This window comes from Colletotrichum navitas (assembly GCF_030913465.1).
Source record: "Colletotrichum navitas strain CBS 125086 chromosome Unknown LY79scaffold_94, whole genome shotgun sequence".
In the NCBI taxonomy this organism is placed as follows: domain Eukaryota; kingdom Fungi; phylum Ascomycota; class Sordariomycetes; order Glomerellales; family Glomerellaceae; genus Colletotrichum; species Colletotrichum navitas.
This window is the reverse complement of record NW_026850640.1, coordinates 105,212-125,414: the sequence shown is the minus strand read 5'-3', so window position 1 is coordinate 125,414 and position 20,203 is coordinate 105,212. Positions and strand designations below refer to the sequence as shown.

General features: G+C 54.4%; 5 protein-coding genes across 5 annotated transcripts; 2 read left to right on the top strand and 3 right to left on the bottom strand.

Annotated features, from left to right (window-relative positions):
• Positions 1–779: 779 nt before the first annotated feature.
• Positions 780–2,231, bottom strand: LY79DRAFT_525977 (FAD binding domain-containing protein; the record flags this gene model as incomplete). The annotated part of the gene is made up of 1 exon (XM_060555796.1): positions 780–2,231. One exon carries the CDS (start codon positions 2,229–2,231, stop codon positions 780–782), a length of 1,452 nt encoding a protein of 483 aa, XP_060408972.1.
• Positions 2,232–3,240: 1,009 nt separating this feature from the next.
• On the bottom strand, positions 3,241–5,142 carry LY79DRAFT_594013 (major facilitator superfamily transporter; the record flags this gene model as incomplete). The annotated part of the gene is made up of 4 exons (XM_060561635.1): positions 3,241–3,900; positions 3,961–4,351; positions 4,439–4,791; positions 4,876–5,142. The coding sequence occupies 4 exons, from the start codon at positions 5,140–5,142 to the stop codon at positions 3,241–3,243; spliced, it is 1,671 nt and encodes a 556-aa protein (XP_060408971.1).
• A 1,549-nt stretch (positions 5,143–6,691) lies between these two features.
• Positions 6,692–14,147, top strand: LY79DRAFT_525993 (amino acid adenylation domain-containing protein; the record flags this gene model as incomplete). The annotated part of the gene is made up of 2 exons (XM_060555798.1): positions 6,692–7,578; positions 7,631–14,147. 2 exons carry the CDS (start codon positions 6,692–6,694, stop codon positions 14,145–14,147), a joined length of 7,404 nt encoding a protein of 2,467 aa, XP_060408970.1.
• Positions 14,148–15,513: 1,366 nt separating this feature from the next.
• LY79DRAFT_525994 (uncharacterized protein) lies at positions 15,514–16,806 on the bottom strand (the record flags this gene model as incomplete). The annotated part of the gene is made up of 3 exons (XM_060555799.1): positions 15,514–16,242; positions 16,298–16,444; positions 16,504–16,806. 3 exons carry the CDS (start codon positions 16,804–16,806, stop codon positions 15,514–15,516), a joined length of 1,179 nt encoding a protein of 392 aa, XP_060408969.1.
• A 2,249-nt stretch (positions 16,807–19,055) lies between these two features.
• LY79DRAFT_568849 (uncharacterized protein) lies at positions 19,056–19,680 on the top strand. The gene has a single exon (XM_060559003.1). The coding sequence runs from the start codon at positions 19,206–19,208 to the stop codon at positions 19,491–19,493; it is 288 nt and encodes a 95-aa protein (XP_060408968.1). The 5' UTR covers positions 19,056–19,205; the 3' UTR covers positions 19,494–19,680.
• The last annotated feature ends 523 nt before the right edge of the window (positions 19,681–20,203 follow it).

Sequence of the window (20,203 nt, the reverse complement as noted above, 5' to 3'; positions counted from 1 at the left end):
TTATGTTTGGCGACAGTGCTGTTTGATGTGTGCCCTGCGTCACCGTCAACCTTCAACCCCCCCCCCCCCCGTCACTTTATGCGGTTGAGTAGTAAGAGGCGAGGACTAGGGGTTCGGCGTAATCGAAGAAGGACGCACGATTGGGCCGGCTGGCACGGTTCTCGCGGGATCCGGTCGGTGTATGGCAACGAGGGGACCCGGTGTTTGAGAAGGCTTGAGCTGAGATATAGTTGGTGGATATTGTTATATAGGCCACGGTCCATTACAGCCAGTGGCAGAGTTTGTGACGAAGCTGAAAAGAAAGGGAGCGTCCCGTCATCGATTGAGCGTATCAAGGGGGGTTATAGACGGATGTCAACGAGATAGTACGTGGTATTAAGATTCCCTAGCTACAAGTGAAACCGCCGGTGACGCCGAAGAAAATGCATGAGTTTCCGCTCGATCCAAAGGAAGCAAATGCCGAAAAAAAGGCCTCGCCGGGGGACAAGAAAAAGGAAAACGAAGAAATAGGGAAAATAAAAATGAAAATGTAAAACCAGACCAACTCCCCCCTCCCCCCTTTTCCACGCCCTCCCGTGATAAAAACCGTTCTATAGTCGACCACAAAAGGCCCCGTCATCCACGCGTAAACAGTACCGTAATCGTCGTGAACTTTATACGAAGTGGCAATGTGCCAACGCATCGCACGCCTCCTCCTCTCTTTCCTTTGAAACCCATCGAATCCCCCGTCGGAAAAAAAAAAAAGAAAAGAAAAGAAGAAGCTCCTTTTTCTTTCTTTCTCATTTCCGGATCGCGGACCAGACCCCGAGGAAGCCAGCAAAGGGCCACGCCACGGCGACCTTGTCCCTGAGGGACTTCCTCTCCCGCTCCCTGACCACGTCGACCGTGACCTTGTCGTAGACGGTCGGCAGGCTGGTGGCGCCGTAGCGCTCGCGCAGCCTCGTGTACCAGTCCCTGTCGTAGATGTTCCAGAACTCCTTCTCGGTGTAGTATGCGTGGGAGTAGAGGACCTTGCGGCCGCCGAGCTCGGCCAGGCGGGCCTCGAGGTCGCGGTTCTGGCGGACGAAGCGGTCGATCTTGGTGGACGGCGCGGGGCCCCAGACGCCGACGTTGAGCATGGGCTGGGGGCTGGCGCCGCCGGGCTCCGTCGTGCAGGGGTGGAAGGTCGGGGCGGCGGCGGCTCGCAGCGGGCAGAGCCAGAGCGGCCAGACGTCGAGCTCGTCGGCGACGTAGTCGATGAAGTTCCCGACCGTGGTGTAGGGCAGGGCGAGGTCGTGCACGAGGTACCGGAAGGTCATGCGGCCGCCGCAGCCGAGGCCGGCCCTGTAGAGGGTGCGCGTGTCCATGAGCCCGTTGACGGCGCGGCGGGTGAGGCGGTTGAAGGGGACGAGGCCGAAGTACTTGAAGGCCAGCTCGCCCATCCAGAAGGCGCCGCGGTCGTGGCGGAAGAGGTAGTCGCGCAGCGGCACGTAGTCCGGGGTCGGGGTGCCGTTGCGGATGCGCTTGCGGGCGTGCAGGTAGAACCAGGGGTCCTTGGCGCGGCCGAAGGTCTGCGGGCGGCCCTTGTCGGGCAGGTCGTCCGTCAGGTGGCCGGTGACGACGGCGGCGCTGGTGCGGGAGAAGACAAAGGCCTCGACGTAGTCGTTGTGGGCGAGGCCCGTCTCGCGGCGGACGGCGGCGACGGCCTCGGGCACGGTCGAGTACGAGTGGTAGCTGACCTTGACGTAGCGGCGGGCCGGGACGAGGCGGACCTCGAGCCTCGTGACGATGCCGAGGGTGCCGAGGGCGCCGGCGGCGCCGCGGAAGAGGTCCGGGTTGACGTCGTCCGAGGCCTCGACGACGTCGCCGTTGGCGAGGACGAGCTCGACGGCGCGGACCGTCTCGTCGAAGTAGCCGTGGCGGAAGGAGCTGCTCTCGCCGGCGGAGCCGGCGAAGCCGCCGCCGACGGTGATGCCGGGGAACTCCATGACGACGGGGGGCACGAGGCCGCGGGCCGAGGCGGCGTCGACGAGCTCGTCCATGGGCACGCCGGGCTCGACGACGGCGACGGCGGCGGCGGCGTCGACGCGGAGCACGCGGCGGAGGGCGCTGATGTCGACGACGCGCTGGCCGTGGGGCGGCCGGGTGCTGCTGGTGGAGCCGTGGAAGATGCGGAAGGGCTCCCCGCGCGAGTGCAGGTCCCTGACGACCGAGGCGATGCGCCTGACCGCCTCGCTGTGCTCGTCGTCCATTCTGACGAGGCTCTCTCTCTCTCTCTCTCTGTGTGTGTCTCCCTTGCGCATGCGCAGGTCTGGACAGGGCCGTTCTGCTGGAGAGGATCTCACTCTGGACAGAAGGGCCTGGGATTGGACGGGAGGAGGATGGGGGGGGGTAAGGGAGGGGGGGTTAGGGTCTGTAGCGCGAGATCTGGGGAAATCGATCGGGTTGATCGAGGCTCGCTCTCGGGAAGTCAAAGTGGTTGATGGACGGACGGGTAAGGAAAGCAGCGGGATGCAACGTTGGGCTGGAACATGTAACGGGGATTGTCTGAAGTTCTCCGGCGACGCTCCAACCGGAGTCAGTCAAACCGGAGCTTTTCCCCCACCCTCTTCTTTCCGTTGGTACTGCCATCATTGGGGGAGAGGGGAGAGAGAGAGAGAGAGGGGGGGGACTCTGGGGACGCGGTTACGAGGACGATGACTAAGGGAAAGAGGGTTTCTTTGAAGGTTTTTTTTGGCTGTATCAATGCCGGAGACCCGGGATTGCTTTGATGTCAACCCTAACCCTGCATGGGCAATATGTTTGATCTCTTATTGTAGTAGGGCTGTGTCCGTTGCGTGTGGTCGGACTTGTGTTGCAGTAGAAACTGTCTGAGTCGTGGAACTCGGTGACACTGAGACTTCTTCACCGGAACACGCCCGTCGGTGAAGGGAAACGGAGGGATTGATCACTGAGGACAAAAGAGCCAAAAGGTTCTGAGTCGTGATGGTGTACATTGACACCGAATAGCCTCCGGACCAAGTCCGGAGGCACTTTGCTGGATGGTGCAGTGTAACCTGACCTCCATTCCATATTCAACTCTTACTTTTGGCTTGTCTATTTTAAACTCGGTGCGACAGCGCGTAGGGCAACGTTCACATGTGACTGGCCATGCAAGGCGAAGTTATGGGACACGATCGTCTTTATTTCAAAACCCCGCCTGTTCCTGGCCAGTGAATCTCTGTAACAAGTGACGAGCAAAAGGCTGCTAGCAGGGTTGGTTCATTGGCTCTCAGCGTCCGTCTTTTCGGCGGCCCCTTCACTTTGGATCTTCTTCATTCCTACGCCTACGACGCCAATGATGCTGACAGCCGCCAGGGCAGCTGCGACAAGGTAGGTCCTCGTGATAGAGTGGTTGTAGATCTGCAAAAGGGCCCCAAACTGCTCGGGCGGCACCAGGTCCTTCAGCTGCGTGGCCCCCGAGTCCCTGATAACCCTGGGGTCAACCCCCGGCAGCCTGGAAGCGATGCCCGACGTCAGCGAGCTCGCAAAGACAGCCTGAGCGATGGTGATGGCGGTCGTAGGACCCAGACACTGGAAGAACAGGACGACCGCCACGCCGATGGCGACGTCGGCCTCCTTGAGACTGCTCTGCACCGCGACGGCGGCCTGCTGCGTCGATACGCCGATCCCCAGGCCCGCTACAACCTGGAACGGGATCCACCGGTCCGCGCCCGAGGTAACTTGGAGGGTTGAGAGCAGGCCAGAGCCCACGGACAGGAGGACCGTTCCGGCCAGCATGAAGGGCTGGTAGTACCCGGTCTTGGTGACTCCCCAGCCGCTGAGGAAAATGGTGAAGATGAACGCAAGACACAGCGCCAGGTATCTTACACCGGACTGCTCGGGCGTTACACCCTGGATGGCTTGGAACCAGAGAGGCACCTATGTAGGGGGACGTGAGAATGAGGCAGAGAGGGGCAGCGAGTATAATATAAAACCTACATAGTAGACCAGTGTGAAGAAGGCGCTGTCCAGGCAGAATCCGAAGAGGGCCCCGAACATCACCACACGCATCTTGGCCAGGCGCGGAGGCACCAGGGCATCCTCCCCCATCCACCACTGCTCGACGACGAACCCGGCGACGAGGACCCCGGCGACGACAAAGCACGCGACCGTTCTCTTGTCGTCCCACGCAAACAGCGCGCCGCCGAACTGCAGCGCGAGAAGAAGAGAGGTGATGCCCGGCAGCAGGAGAGCCATGCCGAGATAGTCCAGACCCCGGATCTTCTGCAGCCAGGGCCGCCGCTGCTCCTCCGTCGGCGGGGGCGACCGGATCAGGAACAACGTCGCCACCGCTGGCGGTCCAGCTATCGGGAGGTTGATGTAAAAGCACCTATTGGCCCCCCCCCTCCCGTGTTAGTAAGGGCGGCGGCACCCGGGGTGTGTGTGAGGGAGGCGCATGTGGGATGTCGAAACTCACCATCGCCACGTGAGGTAGCTGTTCGCGATGACGCCGCCGACGACGGGGCCAAGGACGGCGGCCACGCCGTACACCATGCCGATCGCGCCCACGTAGGTCGGCAGCTTCTTGGCCGGCAGCGCCGCCGAGATGAGCACGAGACAGCCGCTCTGGAGCCCGGAGGCGCCGAGGCCCGCGACGGCGCGGCCCGCGATGAAGGCCGCCGAGCTCGGGCTCGTCGCGCAGACGAGGGATCCGATCTCGAACACGGCGAGGGAGACGACGAAGACGGCCTTGATGTCGAACTGGTTGTAGAGCCGGCCGAATACGAGCTGGAAGGCGCAGAGCGTCATTTGATAGGCGGAGCCGTACCACTTGGAAGAGTCTTTTGGTTAGCTTCGTTTGCGATTGTGAGATGACCTACAAAGAGCCTCCCCCTCCTTGGTCAAAACACTTACACCGACGTCTGCCAGAGAGCCAAAGTCGTCCGTTATCCGCGGGATGGCGGTCGCGATGATGCCCTCGTCCAAAAAGGTGCAGAGCACGCCGAGGGCGACCGCCAGCCAGATGACGAAGACCTTCCACCCGGGAAGGTCGTCGGCGGCCGTTGCGGTTGGCCGCGTCGTGCTCTGGAGGGCATGGTGCTGGTCGTTGTCGGTCTTCTCGCTTGCGTGACTCTTGCCCCCGTTGCGAGTATCAAGGGAGCCCGACTCGTCCGTAGTCATGGTCGAGTTCTTGGTGGTTTGAGCTTGGTGTCTCCCGCGATATCAGTATCTCTCAACCGTGGAAAACGAAAGAGCAGCACGACGCCCCAATAACTATGCCACGTTGTTTCCCTTTTCTTCGTCTCCTCCTCCTCCTCCTCCTCCTCCTCCTCCTCCTTCTTCTTCTTCTTCCAAAACCGCATTCTTTGCCTCCGCCCTTGCAGTTAGCCCCGAAGGGTGTGGCCACCATTACCGGAAGAAGGCCGATGGAGTTCGCCCCGCCAACGCCGCCGGCTGACCGCCCTCAGGATTCGAGGATTCGAGCCTAGCATGGATCCAACCACCCCGTCACAGTGGTTCCCAAACCGCATCAGGAAGGCCGAAGAGACGCAACAGGCTCCCGCGAAGCTGCGGCCGGACCCCGGGAAGCACTGGGGCCTACGATAATACCTGGCGAACGTGATGAGCCCCGTTGCTGACCACCCACACCCCCCTCCCGTGGGGTCGAAGGATCGGGGCATTCAATACCTGGTTAGCGTGGTTTCAAGCTTTCTGTGCGTTTTTCCCAAGCTTTCTATCGGGCGGCTTGGCTGCCGGCGATCGCTGGTTCCAGGAGCCGGGAAAGCCGATGAGTAGGAGGGGCCCGGCAGCCTACATGAACCCATGCAAGGCACAAGATGCAACTGCGTTCAACAGCGCCCGCGCTACAAAAGGGCCGAGTGACAGGGTCATATGCAGCCGGTGACAAGTTGACCTGGACAGCTAGTGGCTGGGAACGTTTGATGCCACCGCCGTTTTCAAAGGGGATATCTACTTACTCGTATCTTGACATATGTGGACATATTTTTCAGGGCCACACCGACAAGGTTGAGCGGAAAAGAGCCCATCAGAATGATTGTTCCTTTCCCCCACGGGTGCCTATTCGAACCCAGCTCCAGACGTTCCCACTCTTGGGAGACATCTGCGGTAGCTCGATGCCGCGGCTTGCCGCACCCCACAGAATCAGATTCCAGATATTGAAGCCGCGGCCGGTCCATAGAATCCTTCTTACACTAGCCGGCTGTAGGATTCTGTCACGAACGGAGTCATCCCCTCTGAGACCCTCAAATCAAGGTCACAAGACGCCCGGTGAAGGGACTGACGGCGAGGGGCACGCCATCGAAGCTTGCCCTTCTAGGCAGGTAGCACAGCTTTCCGGCAGACTGGGCCGACCCAGAGCGCAAGAATGAGTGATTATTTTCGAAGAGGCACTTATGGATTGGGAGGCTGAGTGAGCTATACGGACATGTGTGATGTGAACGGTGGCATGGGTTCCATTACAGCCGGATGCGAATCACGTCACATTGAGAGTCTGCCTCGTAAGAGTGAGACAAGATCGTCATGTTGCTCCGATAAAACTTGAGGTTCAGACTTGTGTGTCATTCTGATGACGGTCTACGGAGGAGTCCATGCATGCACTTATACTATTACTGTCGTCCTTGCACTCCCGCCTTGGCGCTGCGTCTTGCGAGTGGTACCTTATTACCAAGAACCGACCTCGTATCTGACCACTGCAGCGACTGTACAAAAGATGTTATCGACAGACGGGAGATGGAAGCTCACCCCGAGGCTTCACTCTGTCAAGTTTGTGTTTGACACGCCGACCCCGTCGGATGTGCAAACTCCAGACGAGATCGTCTTTGAGAACCCGTTCCCTGCCGATGTTGCGGGTGCTCCCAAGCGCTTCGTCGTCAAGGCTCCCGCCGGACAAAGTCCTAAGCAAGAGTATGGCGTTGCACAGGCAGCTCAAAACAACGGCGAAGAATCGTCCGGAGGTGTGTCGCAGCTGCTCAGCGAGCCGTTTGTCACCAAAAGTGCACCCGCCGATGCGAAGGCGACTACAACCCAACGATCCCGTGTCCGAGGCCCCGTCTGCGAGCTAGACGGAGATATCAAGCCTGCGGTATGCGCTGCTTGGGCTCTGATTCTATCGTCTCGGACGGCCAGCGAAGATGTTCGCTTCAAGATTTGCGGCACGGGTCGCTCATGTCCACTATCCCCGGTCAACCTTTCCATCGATCGCAATCAGCAGGTTGCTAACTTTCTCAAATGCGTTGCAAACACACCGGCCGTGTCTGGTGTTACCAACACTGAGTCGAGTATGATCGCTCCCGCAACAGACGCTGTTTTCCCCCAAACCATCGTGGCCTTCCCACCGACTGTACTAGGAGTCCAAGAATTATCGGACGCCACTGACTGGGCCATTCGACTCGAGTGTTCCATCGATAACCAAGAATTGGAGCTCTTTGCCACTTTTGATCAACAGCAGTTCTCTCGCCTGGAAGTGCGGCTCCTGCTAAACGACCTGGAGCATGTTCTTTGGCAGTTGAACCGCCTCAAGACACAGCAAATGACTTTAGGCGACATCCATACGCTAAGTCCTGCGAGCCAGCGTCATCTTGTACAGTTAAACAGGCCGTGAGTGCTCTTCATGTAATCATGCTGATTTTTTGAGGACTAAATGAAACAGGCTCCCGAAACAAGAAGACGTTCTGGTCCACGATGTGATAGCCCAGCAGGCCGGATCGCGGAAACAGGCTCATGCAGTCTGCGCTTGGGATGGCACCCTGTCGTACACTCAGCTACAGAACCACGCCGACAAACTTGCAAATCACCTTTCGAGCATTGGCGTGGGGCCCGAGGTCTTGGTCCCCGTGATCTTCGAAAAGTCAGTCTGGAGCGTTGTGGCCATACTGGGAGTGATAAGGGCAGGGGGCGCTGTCGTGGCCCTTGATCCGTCACTCCCTACGGCCCGAATCCGCATGATTGTTCAAGACCTAAACGCATCCATCGTATTATCATCAGTCGGTAGCCAAGGCAAGATCCCCGAGCATATACCTCAGGAAAACAGGTTCATCATCAGCGAACGACTCTTTCCAACACTTTCTACCAAAGCCGCATCCTGGCCGGCTCGGCTGGTTACGTCCAACAATGCACTTTACGTAGTTTACACAAGCGGCTCGACGGGGAAGCCAAAGGGTGTGGTGGTCACTCATACTTCCTTTTGCTCCAGTTCAAGGGGATTCTCCCAAGCTATTCACCTCGACTCGCCAAAGGCTCGCGTGCTGCAGTACTCCTCTTTCTCGTTCGACATTTCCATGCTCGAGATCCTCTCCACCCTGATGGCCGGTGCGTGTATCTGCATTCCATCGGAAGAAGAGAGAATGAACAACTTGGCCGGATGCATCACAGGCATGCATGTCAACTGGGCCATGTTGACGCCGTCAGTGGCGAGCTTGATGAGCCCAGAGGAAGTCCCCGGCCTAGAAGTGCTCTGCTCTGTTGGAGAATCACTCCCGCAGGATGTTGCAGACACGTGGGCCGACCACGTCAAAACCATCAATGCATATGGTCCTGCGGAATGCTCAGCCGTCACTGTCGTCAGCAAACCCAGAACCAAGGGCGTCAAGAGCATTTCCATCGGAAGACCCGCGAACTGCGCTGTATGGATCGTCACCGAGAACGGAAAAGTTGCCCCCTTCAACAGCATTGGCGAGATTGTTGTCGAGGGGCCCCCTCTGGCCCGCGGCTACCTTGAAGACGAAGAGCAGACTAACGCCGTCTTTCTCGGCGACCCGAGCTTTCTCCGCGGCATCGTGGCGGATCCGATGCGATGTTACCGAACGGGCGATCTCGGGCGGATGAACGTGGACGGTTCGATTGACTTTCTGGGAAGAAGAGACAGCCAAGTGAAGATCAATGGCCAGCGCGTTGAGCTTGGCGAGATCGAGCACCAGCTGAAACAATCTCTCCAGGTGGCCCACCCATTCCAGTCTTCCGAGTTTACTTGGGATGTTGTAGTCGAGCTCCTGCGGCCGATTGGGGCGAGGAATGGTGTCCTCACAGCTTTCCTGGCTCCCAGGCAGATGGCCAGAAGTTCCGCGCACTACAGGGAGCAGACTGTTGCCAGAAAAACAGACCCGGCTTGGAGAGATACTCATGGCAGATTCAAAGAAGCTTCTAGGGAGCTTTCTGGGGTTCTTCCAGCCTACATGATCCCCAGCGCAGTCATCCCATGCTACGCATTGCCCCTTTCGCCCTCCGGGAAAGTTGACAGGAAAGCACTCCGTCGCCTGGGGAATGCGATGACCATGAAGCAGTTACTGCAGATACCGGAACAGCACAAAGACGACTTCTCCAATGCTAGTACAGACACGTCTGGACTGCAATCAACCGACCTTACAGACTGCGAAGGAGAATCGTCAGTCGGTCAGCACACAGTCTCATCCGACGCACAGCCCTCGGCCCTCAGCTGCACACCCGTCGAACTTACTTTGCGCAAGGCTTGGGCCAAGGTCCTCGGAGCTTCCGAAGACACCATCACGGTCGACGACGACTTCTTCAGACTTGGCGGGGACTCGATCGGGGCCATCAAAGTCGTTGCTGCATGCCGCCAACTGGGGCTTCAGATCAATGTCGCCAACATCTTCAAGAACTCTGTGCTAAAGAAGATGGCCTTGGTCTGCAAAAGTGCTGAAGACAGCTACGTCAAGCCAATAGTTCGATTCGCTCCATTCCAACTCCTACGCCAGGACGCAGTACCTGAGCTTCGCGAAGAAGCGTCGTTCCAATGCGGTGTCAAGCCGGAGGATATCGAAGACTTGTTTCCCTGCACTCATATGCAAGAGGGCCTGATGGCAGTCAATCTCACACGACCAGGCAGCTACACCGGCCGGTGGATCCATCCGCTGCCCCGAGGAATAGACCTGGCCCGGTTCCAGAGCGCTTGGGAGGACACCCATGCGACATCGCCAATTCTGAGGACTCGGTTTGCTACGACTTCAGCTGCGGGTTCCCTTCAAGCGGTGATCAAAGAGAAGATTCAATGGCTCTTCCACGATGATCTTGAGGCCTACCTGAATAAGGATGACTCCGACCCCATGTTTCCCGGAGACTCACTCAACCGGTTTGCGCTCATATCGTCGACAAATGGAGCTTGGACGTTCGTGTGGACCATCCATCACATGCTGTACGATGGCTGGTCACTCGCAATGCTTTGCAGAAAGGTCAACGACTCATATCATGACCGCAACGTCAAACCGGCAACTGACTACCGACACTTTGTGCTGTACACAAACCAGCTCTCACCTAACACCTATTCAGATTATTGGAAGGAAGAGCTCCTTGATTCTCCTGCGTCATGCTTCCCCGCCGTACCAAAGCTGGGCCATCGATCCTTTGCTAGAGCCGTTGTTAGGGATGAGCTTGCTCTCGATCTCGATCCCTCTGCTGGCATCACCATGTCGACCCTTGTACGCGCAGCATGGGCTGTGATGGTCAGTCATTTTTCCACATCGGACGACGTCATCTTCGGAGCAACTGTTTCCGGAAGACAGGCGCCTCTTGACAATATCGAGAGCATTGAGGGACCAACAATTGCGAGCGTTCCTGTTAGAGTTCGGCTTGATAAGGAGATGGCTGTTCTCAGTTTCCTCCACCGGATCCAAGACCAGGCGACATCAATGATACCCTTCGAACAGGCTGGAATCCAGCGCATCAAAACCCTGAACGAGGATACAAAGCGGGGCTGCGAGTTTCACAATCTTCTTGTGGTGCAAGCTGGCGGAGCCTGGGACGAGTCGGGGTTGGGTCCTCTGGGGAAGCCGGTATACCGTGAAGAGTATACGACTTTCCCAGTCACATGCGAGGTCTGGCTTCATCCAGGGCGAGCCGAGTTTGCAACTCACGTCGACGAGGAGGTGACAAGCCGGATCTTTGTGGCACAGGCAATTGAGACTGTCAAGGTCATCATGTCCCAGCTCGCTTGGGCTGCATCGAGGCCAAATTCTGGCCTCAAAGTAGCTGGCCTGGTTTTTGATCAGTTTACGGGCCCTGAGGAAACATACTCCCATGACAACGCAGTTGCAACAGTTGCATCTACACTGCATGGAACCATCTCCGAGAAGTGCCAACTACAACCCGAACGAGACGCCATCGTTTCAACAAGCGATTGCATCTCTTACGCAGCTCTTGAATGCATGTCCTCCGCCCTTGCCACGCATCTAACAAAAAGCGGCGTATCTCCAGGAGAAATGGTCCCATTGTGCTTCGAGAAGTCAGTATGGACAGTCATTGCGATGCTTGGAGTTCTGAAAGCGGGAGCTGCCTTCGTTCCGTTGGACCCGAGCCAGCCCATCTCCCGCCTAAGAGAGGTTGCTGCGCAAGTCAAAGCGAAGATTGTCCTCATGTCAAAGTTCCAGTCAAAAGCGACAGATCTCGGTATTGATACACGCATTATCGTAGATCGAGACTCACTTGAGGCATTGACCAGATCGTTGAGCTTCAAGACCCTCGCTCCTCGTTGCGAAACTAACCACCCGGCATATGTTATCTTCACATCCGGGTCTACTGGAACCCCAAAAGGCATCGTGGTCTCACACTCCGCTTTTGCTTCTAGCGCAGCTTCACACGGTTCGGCCTTCGGAATGTCTTGCAACAACCGCGTACTGCAGTTTTCCGCATACAGTTTTGACGCTAGCTTGTTCGAGATTCTTACCACGCTTATCCACGGCGGGACAATCTTTGTACCTACAGAAAAGGAGCGCCTGGAAGCCATCGGAGAATTTGTTGAGAGACACAGTATCAACTTCGCCCTCTTGACGCCGTCGGTCGCCCGTATCATCGATCCTACAGAAGTCCCTTCGATACAGACCCTAGTTCTGGGGGGAGAAGAGCCAGATCAACTGGTAGTGAAGAAATGGCTGGATGCTGGAACCAGGCTCTTCAACGCGTACGGGCCGAGCGAGTGTTCCGTTATCGCTGCCTGCTACTCCTGTTCTCACGAAATGGATCCCCGAACAATTGGTATCTCTGTCGGATGTTCATCATTGATAGTGGATCCAGACGACGAATCAAGCCTGGCTCCTGAAGGGGAAGTTGGCGAGTTACTCATCGGAGGCCCAATTTTGGCAGATGGGTATCTGAACGATCCAGAAAGAACACAGTCAGCATTCGTCAACATTCCCTCGTATTCAACAGGCACTCGGGCGGAAGTTGACAGACGCTTCTACAAGACAGGAGATCTTGTCAAGAGAACCGGGGACGGCAACATAGTCTACGTTGGTCGAAAAGACATGCAAGTCAAGATTAACGGCCAAAGGATTGAACTCGGTGACATCGAGTCTAACTTGGCTGGTTGCCTCAATGTCAACCGTGCTGTTGTTCTTTTCCCGTCGCAAGGGCCATTTTCGAAACAACTTGTGGCCGTTTTGGAGCTTCAGATGGGCCATGACGCAGCAGTCTCTGGGCTCTCGCACCTAAGTGCCTATTTCAACAAGAAGTTAGACAGCGTTCGTCGAGAGCTAGCTGCGAAAGTACCTAGTATCATGCTGCCGACTCATTGGGTTGACGCCAGTACCCTCTGTGGCGATGGATTTCCGCTGTTAGCATCGGGCAAGCTGGACAGGAAACAGATTGTAACCTGCTTAGAAGCACAGTCGAAAGGGAGACAAGCCATAACTGACATCCCAGCCAGAGCGGTTGGCGGGTCTATAGCCATATTTCCAGGAGAGATGCCCGCTTACGATTTGGCGGAGAAGATTGCGAGTCTGGTACCTTCCAAGTCATCTTCTAGGCCAAGTCTGTCTGTGGGTGTTGATGATACCTTCCTTCATACGGCTGGTCTTGGCTCACTGAACATGATGTCGCTGATGCACTTCATTCGCATGAGATATCGAACCAAGGTCAGCATGCAACTCTTGATGGATGAAACAACGAGCATCCGAACATTGGCAGCATTGATCGTCGGCTCCAGCGCAAGTCAAGGCAGCATGACAAGAAGTCCCTCCCCAAAGATTGGTGGAAGGGTAGATATTCTAGCCCAAGTCAACCGGTATGATGAGAAATTGCTTCATTTATCGCCAAAACATCATGGACTTGCTTCCCAGTACCCCACCAAGACCTGGAGGGACAACAACATCAAAGTCTTCCTTACTGGGGCCAGCGGGTACTTGGGCACGCAAATCTTGCGTCAGCTTCTTGAGAGTCGAAATATCAGTCGCGTGACAACTCTCGTGCGCAGTGCGAATCCCGATGGGGCTAAGAGTCGGGTGATTGAGGCAGCTCGGAAGGCCCAGTGGTGGACCGAGTTCCACGAAGACAAACTTGAAGCTTGGGTTGGCGACTTATCGCAGCCACAGCTCGGTCTAGAGCAAGATCATTGGAGTCTCCTGAGCGATGGTCAGTCCTTTGACGTCATCATCCACAACGGTGCTGTTGTTCATTGGAACAAGAGCTACTCAGCCCTCGAGGCTGTCAACGTTGGCTCGACTGCGCAATTACTTAGCCTCGCAGTCCAACACCCATCATTGAGGTTCGCTTATGTCTCAGGAGGCCGACAGTGGAAGCGGAGCCCGGAAGCGGACGAGGACGTTGCTCGCGAACTTGCAGACTCGATTGGCTATAGCCAGACAAAGTTCGTTGCAGAGGTGCTGGTCAGGAGGGCTGCCGAGCGATGTCTCTCCACTGCAAGGAATATCGCAGTGTTTAGGCCTGGGCTCATCATTGGGACACCCACAGAGGGGGTAGCTAACTTGGACGACTACATTTGGCGACTAACATCGGCTAGCATCAACGTTGGCGCTTACAACGACAGCGATGAGGATGCCTGGTTGCACGTTTCAGATGCAGCAACTACCGCCGCGGCCGCCATTCAGACTGCCCTCAACCCAGAGCTACAGGCACACGCAGTCAAGAGCCAAGAGGACGGAATGACTTGGGGCGCATTTTGGAGGCTGATACAATCTGCGGGGTATGATATTCACCCAAGGCCTGCATCAGAATGGCTTTCGGCAGTCAGGAGGGATCTTTTTGCGCGGCAGGAGGCGCATCCTTTATGGCCCCTGGCGCACATGCTTGAAGATGGCTCATTAGAATGGGCGTTCCGCGTCAATCATCCAGAAGACTGCCCTGTGCAACTGAAAGTTGCTATAAGAAGGAACGTCGAGTTTCTTGTGCAGGCTGGGTTTCTTCCTAGAATTGATGTCTGAAACGGGGATTAGACAAGTTATGGGGCTATGGTAGTATAAAATATGGAATTCACATCAAAAGCTCCTCCCTAGAGGCTCCCCCGGAAAGGCTGCTCAAAGGGTAAAATTCAGGAGAAGATGGGAAAGCAGAGTGAGCAAAGCCATGATCATCGGGCGTGCACTATTTAAAGACCTCGCTTACGATTATCATAGCATACAAAAACAGTTGTCTCTGAGCCTCTAGTCACCTATTATCTTTGCACCTTTCTTGTTGACAACTAACCCCTAGTTGATTGGCCAACCATTGACACCGTAATCTCAGGTGACCATGTTACTTTACACCCCCCAGAGGAGGTAAATCCATATAAATGATCGAGTTGCGGTTTATATTGTATGTGTAAGATATCTCTGACGCTAAAGGCGGCCACATCTCTGTAACACCTAATATTAGGCACTATTCCCCCTTAAACGCGTTTTTTTCTCTTTTAGACTTGACATTATTGGAGATGCAGGGTTCGTGTTTGAAACTGGCTCCTAAGCAATTTAGGTGTAACATTCAATGCATCTGATGCTAGCAATTGTAGCTAGTGTCGTCATGGAGGGAGTGATTACGTAGGGTATGTTGTATTCAGAATACACTAGGCTCTAATAGCCACTTATTGGCTTCATAATCTAGTACTGTTTATACCTCGGCCAGTTGCTTGGTAAAGATACTTGCAATTGGCCTAGCACCTAGATTGTCCTTGCCTTTTATACAAACAGATTACAACAGCGTATCCAAGCCCATCTTCTGGGACATGACAACCACGTCGTCTCCGATGTCTCGCTTGGGAAGCCGAAACATCCCTTCGAAGTCCCTCCTTTTCAGGGGTTGGTGGAGGAAATTGGGTCTCTATTAATATGCCGCGCGACGGCCACGATCTCGTCGCGAATAGCGTCCCTGTCGGTTTTCTGGACGGACTCGACCATGGCCTGGGAGTCGAATTCGGCGAACTAGCCCCTGAGGGTTGACGTGGTCTTATTCTAGACAATTCCAGTAGGTTGTTCGAGAGGCGGCCAATGATGCATTGGCCATGTCGTCCGGCTGGGCCAGGCGCCGGCTGTAGTAGACGCACCCTATGGGGGCCACCGCTGAGACTATGTGGTGGAAACCCGTGGTATTTTAGTTGAGCCAAACATTATGCTGGCTACGACTATTTAATAAAGAAAATTCCAGCAGCATGTTCCAACTCAAGTATGCTTGGCTGGCCTCGCGTCCAGTGGCGATATCAGGTCTTGGAGGTGCATGCCCTACTCTCAGGTCCTTGATGCAGAAGTCTCGGTTGCCCGCCATCTCTCTGACTTCGCAACGCTTCAGTCGTAGCAAGCCGTAAATTCTAATGGACATCTAATGGGGATGGCAAACCCACAGAGCATCGTCAGTGACATTGACGGCCTTGCTGTCAACCTGGTTCCCGTTGGCGTCCACGGGACAGATGCGGCGCAGACCACATTTAATGTCGCAGGCACCCTCATTGTCGCCCTTGCACAGCGCGACCTCATAGCGGCTGCCGTGACGGTCGAATCCCTTTTTGCAACGGTCGACAGTGACTTGATACTGAGCCTTGGGGCCCCAGCCGTTTAAGGGAGTAAACCCCCAATTGTCTGTGCTTTGGAGATTGGTGTTGGCGCGACAGTTTTGATGAGCTGCAACGTGTGTGTATCCGTGATCGCGCATGTACTGCTCCGTGTACTTGTCGATGATGAAGCTGTAAGACGATTTGTTCTCGTCCGCATTAATGGCAACGGGACGACACTCGGGGACTGCGCGCGTGTAATACTCTTCACAACCGTAGGCTTTGTTAACACCCAGGTAATCGTTGTCCGTCGGCGAGGTCCATGGATCGATGTCCTTGTCTGTGATCGATTCCATGGAATACCCGTAGCCCTTCCTGGTGTTCTCTCCTTTGTGGTAAAGCATGATTGAGTTATAGTCGAAGGGCACCGATATATCAGCGGAATCATGGATGGCATATTGATCTTGCCAGTCGCTCCAGATAGCTTCCATATACACACGGATAAACTGATCACGATCGGGTCGCTGTTGCTCGTGGGTGAGCCCAATTACGTGGCCCAGCTATTTTGTTCAGTCAGTCTTATTAATCAACTAGTTCGAGGCGTGCAGCTCTTACCTCGTGCGTAGGTATGCCAGCTTCCATGCAGCCTTTGTCCTGGCCAAAACTTCCGATTCTTTCCCCCACGCTGGGATAATCAAGGTTAACTATGGTTTCCCCTGAGCTGGGAGCGCCCAGGTTATGTGCGAAGCAGCCGGTATCTCGCTGAGATAGTTCGGTTAGCAATGGACCAAGAATTTCAAACAGAATGAACTTCATCGTACTTTGTTAAAATACACCCAGGCTCCTTGATTTTGTTTCGGGACGAAGCGGATGCAGGTGCGCTGTTCCCACACTCTCATGGCATCGCGGATAGAATTCGACAAGTCATGAGGAAGTGTTTCCAATATGTAGGGGATTTCTCCCTTGTCCCATAGTATCGTAGCGTCCATTGAACCACGTTTCTCCAAAGGAATGGCTTCGATCTCGGAACGGTTGAAGGTATTGGCGGGAAACACAGCGGCGACGACCGGCTGTGATAGGGCGACGGCCACGGCCGCAGCAGCCTTGAGAGTAATGGAAGACATGTCGATGGTTGGTGACTTATTATGAAATAAAGAACGGATGCTTGGTTCTCGCTGAAAGAATGCTGGAGAACACAGGCGGACAGTAAACAAAAAGCGAGTGTAGTGCCAAGTGGGCAAACCAATTAATTGCTGCAGTTGCAAAGTTGAGGATGCCTAGATTGAAAAACTAGACATTTCCCCTTGGCCTTAAGTGTAGGTTTGTCTTTGGGCTGATTTACAGAACTCGACCGGGGCTCCTCGCTGTCGCCGGCACGCTGCACGTCGATGTGGATCCCGCAGATTGCCGTTGCATAGTCTTGACTGCCAAGCCGGTGCTGGGTTGCATGCAATGTATGTAGATTATCACTGCCCATTGGCAGCTATATGAGCCAATTACTATTTTTGCAACGGATGGAGTAAATCCATCACCATTGGAAGCATTCTATAGTAGTAGCCACGGCCTGTTATTCTCGGGATAATGCCGGTAGTACTGAAGGCCACCTTGCAGCACAAGCTTCTGTCATGACATGAGATAGGTTTCCCGCTTCTTCACTATCCTCGTCTCCACCCACCATCCATCATCGGGAAACAATTTAAACAATGCTACACAGAATCATGGAAGAACTTTGAACCGAATCAGCATCATGTACTATGTATGCTTACGGCTTGGCATACCTGACTTAAATAAGCGACTAGTGACTCGAGGGTTGCTCAGCCACAAGAGCTGCAAACCCAGTTTGACATGGGGTCAGTGTAATGCTAGCGCTGTGCATACAGTCGCAGCCTCCTCAATCTTCCTGAGTCCCCTGCCTATACGTGGAGCTTTTCTTTCGCCACTGGTATTCAACAACTCTTACACTATCGCTGGGTGCTTGACAATGCAGTGACTATACCGAGCAAAATGACGGATTCAATCACCATTAAAGCGCATTGCCTGTGCAAAGCGTACACTTTTTCGGCTTCGGTGGCCAAGTCTGCTCTTCCACTCAAGGCTGTGTGCTGTCACTGCACATCTTGCCGTCGCCTCACTGGGTCACTCTATTCTGCATGCGCACAATGGCCCAATCCCTCTGAAGACCTTTCTGGCCTCAAGAAATAAATACTCGTACAGCAAACACACCGACGTCTTCTCCTGTGAAACTTGTTCCTCCAAGCTTTTCTGCCGCGTGTCCACTCTAGGATCGGGTGCCTACGTCGTGACTGGTGCTCTGGAAAACGCACCCGGTCTCGTCAGGTACAGCGCTCACCTGTTCGTTGGTGACACTGTTGACGGCGGAGCTTCAGTTTGGCTCCCAAGATTCGAGAACGGCGAGCCCGTCACGCGATGGAAGCAAGCGCGTTGTAGCCAAGAGCTTCCGCTGGACTGGCCGGCGTCCAGGGCTATCCCAGTTTCGCAAGCTTCCCCAGCTGTGACGCCCTTCCACTGTCATTGCAAGGGTGTGAGACTGGCGCTCCGCAGCGCTGTGGACCTGGAAGCGAATGCGGCGATTGATTCTACTTCTATATGTATCAACCCACAGACGTTGAAGTTCAAAGCTAGTCTTGACTCGTGCGACTCGTGCCGCCTCTCATACGGTGCGGACGTGTCCGCCTGGACTTACATAGTATGCTCCCCTAACCCACATCGGTTTTGCCTATCTCCTTAACCCCTAAAACCTGGATAATTATCCAGCCAGGGGGTAAGGGCCACTCACAGCGTCCCCTCAGTGCATTTTAGCTGATTTTGGCTGTGGCGCACACCAATGAGATATGTTAACGCAAACTGACTATCCCTGCCGTTCGTGGTATCTGACAAAGCACACGCCTCAGTGGATTGAATATTGTTAACTGGCTAATAGGAACTCGGGCTTTGGGTATAAGAGGCTTAGCATCTATCCCTTTGCTTGCTGATAGTATATTATTATTAAAGTTGTTAAATAACTGCAGGGTAGCTATTGTGGGTAGTAGAGAAAATTCGGTGCTGATTGAATTGGACCAAAACAAAAGGTCAATTTGATTGTTGCTAATGATGATGCAGAAGGGAAAACACCCCCTCAGTGCTGACTGTCAGGTCCTGATTTTATGACCCATTGGTACGTACCCGTACCTTCCAAGTAGGTATTATAGGTAGTAGGTATTATGGGTTAGCTGGTAGATAAGCTAGTCGGTTGTGGCAGCAATAGTAGTTAATGTGGCTGCAATTAAGGGTAAAGTACTAATTCTATTTTTTCAGCATAAAATAAGCGTAAAAATAGTATCGGTACTTAGAGTAGGGTATATGGTCATTTATGGCTCATGTATTTGTGGGCCTGGATAGTTATCCAGGTCTTAGGGGTTAAGGAGATGGCGACGAGCCGGCTTCCGAGCTTTCCGAATTCCCAAAAACAATCGCAGCCCTCAAACAAGCAGTTTCTTCAACTGGAAAGAAAGACCCCCGCCTTATGACACTAGCGGTGTACAACAGCTCTACAGACGTAGAGCGGTACTCCTGCTCCACGTGCTTTGCCGATGTGTTCTATGCTGTTCATGACCGCGAAGACATGATCGACATCGCGATCGGCTTGTTGGATCATCCCGACGGTGCTCGCGCCGAAGGACTACTGGCTTGGTCTTATGGCAAGGTCGGATGGGAAGCTGATGTGGCTGGAGGATGGCGAGACGAGCTTGTTGGTTCAGTGAAGACCCTTTCGAAAGAGTGGGCTGTCTTGATCGATGAAAACAGCACCTGACACGCACGTTTACAAGTCTAGCTGGTTGGAAGTTGTCAAGAATGCTAATCCTGCTTTCAAAGCTGCTGGCGCCTGGCTCTGTTGATGTGAATTTGTGTCTGCAATCACAGATGTGTGCTATCTGTTCACTTGCGCTTAGAGTTAATTTCTAAGAGTCACTCTTTCTCAATTGCTAAGGTTACGCTCCTATCACTCGATACGGTAGCAAACAAGGTAATGCTTCCACATATGTGTGAGCCCCTGCTATGAGTACCAAACTTATTGACAGCTACAATGTACTTTGGGGCGACGAGTAGTTCGGCAAAGTTGAAAAGGTGATAAGGGATATTCTGAACCGCAATAGGCTTTATGCATGTAGCATCTCATGTCAATTACCGTCGGCTTTGAGGCTACTGTAGATGATTGACTCCTAAACTGACGCGGTGAAGTCTTAATCATCACAAGTCAGCTAACCCAGTTTCCCTCCAACCCCACATTGTGATCATGTAACCCCACCCCAATCACCTCCAACCCCCACATTTATAACTATCACCACTCTTACAGCTGTTATACAAACACCTTCATTTATCACGTTGTCACGATGCACTTATTCGATCACGGAAATTCATAGGAAACCCCTGAGATATGCCCTTTTCTATATGGGGAAAATCCTGGCTAATTTTTACACCGGCATAGGACAGAATAAGAGGCTTAAGTAGGTATGCAAAGAA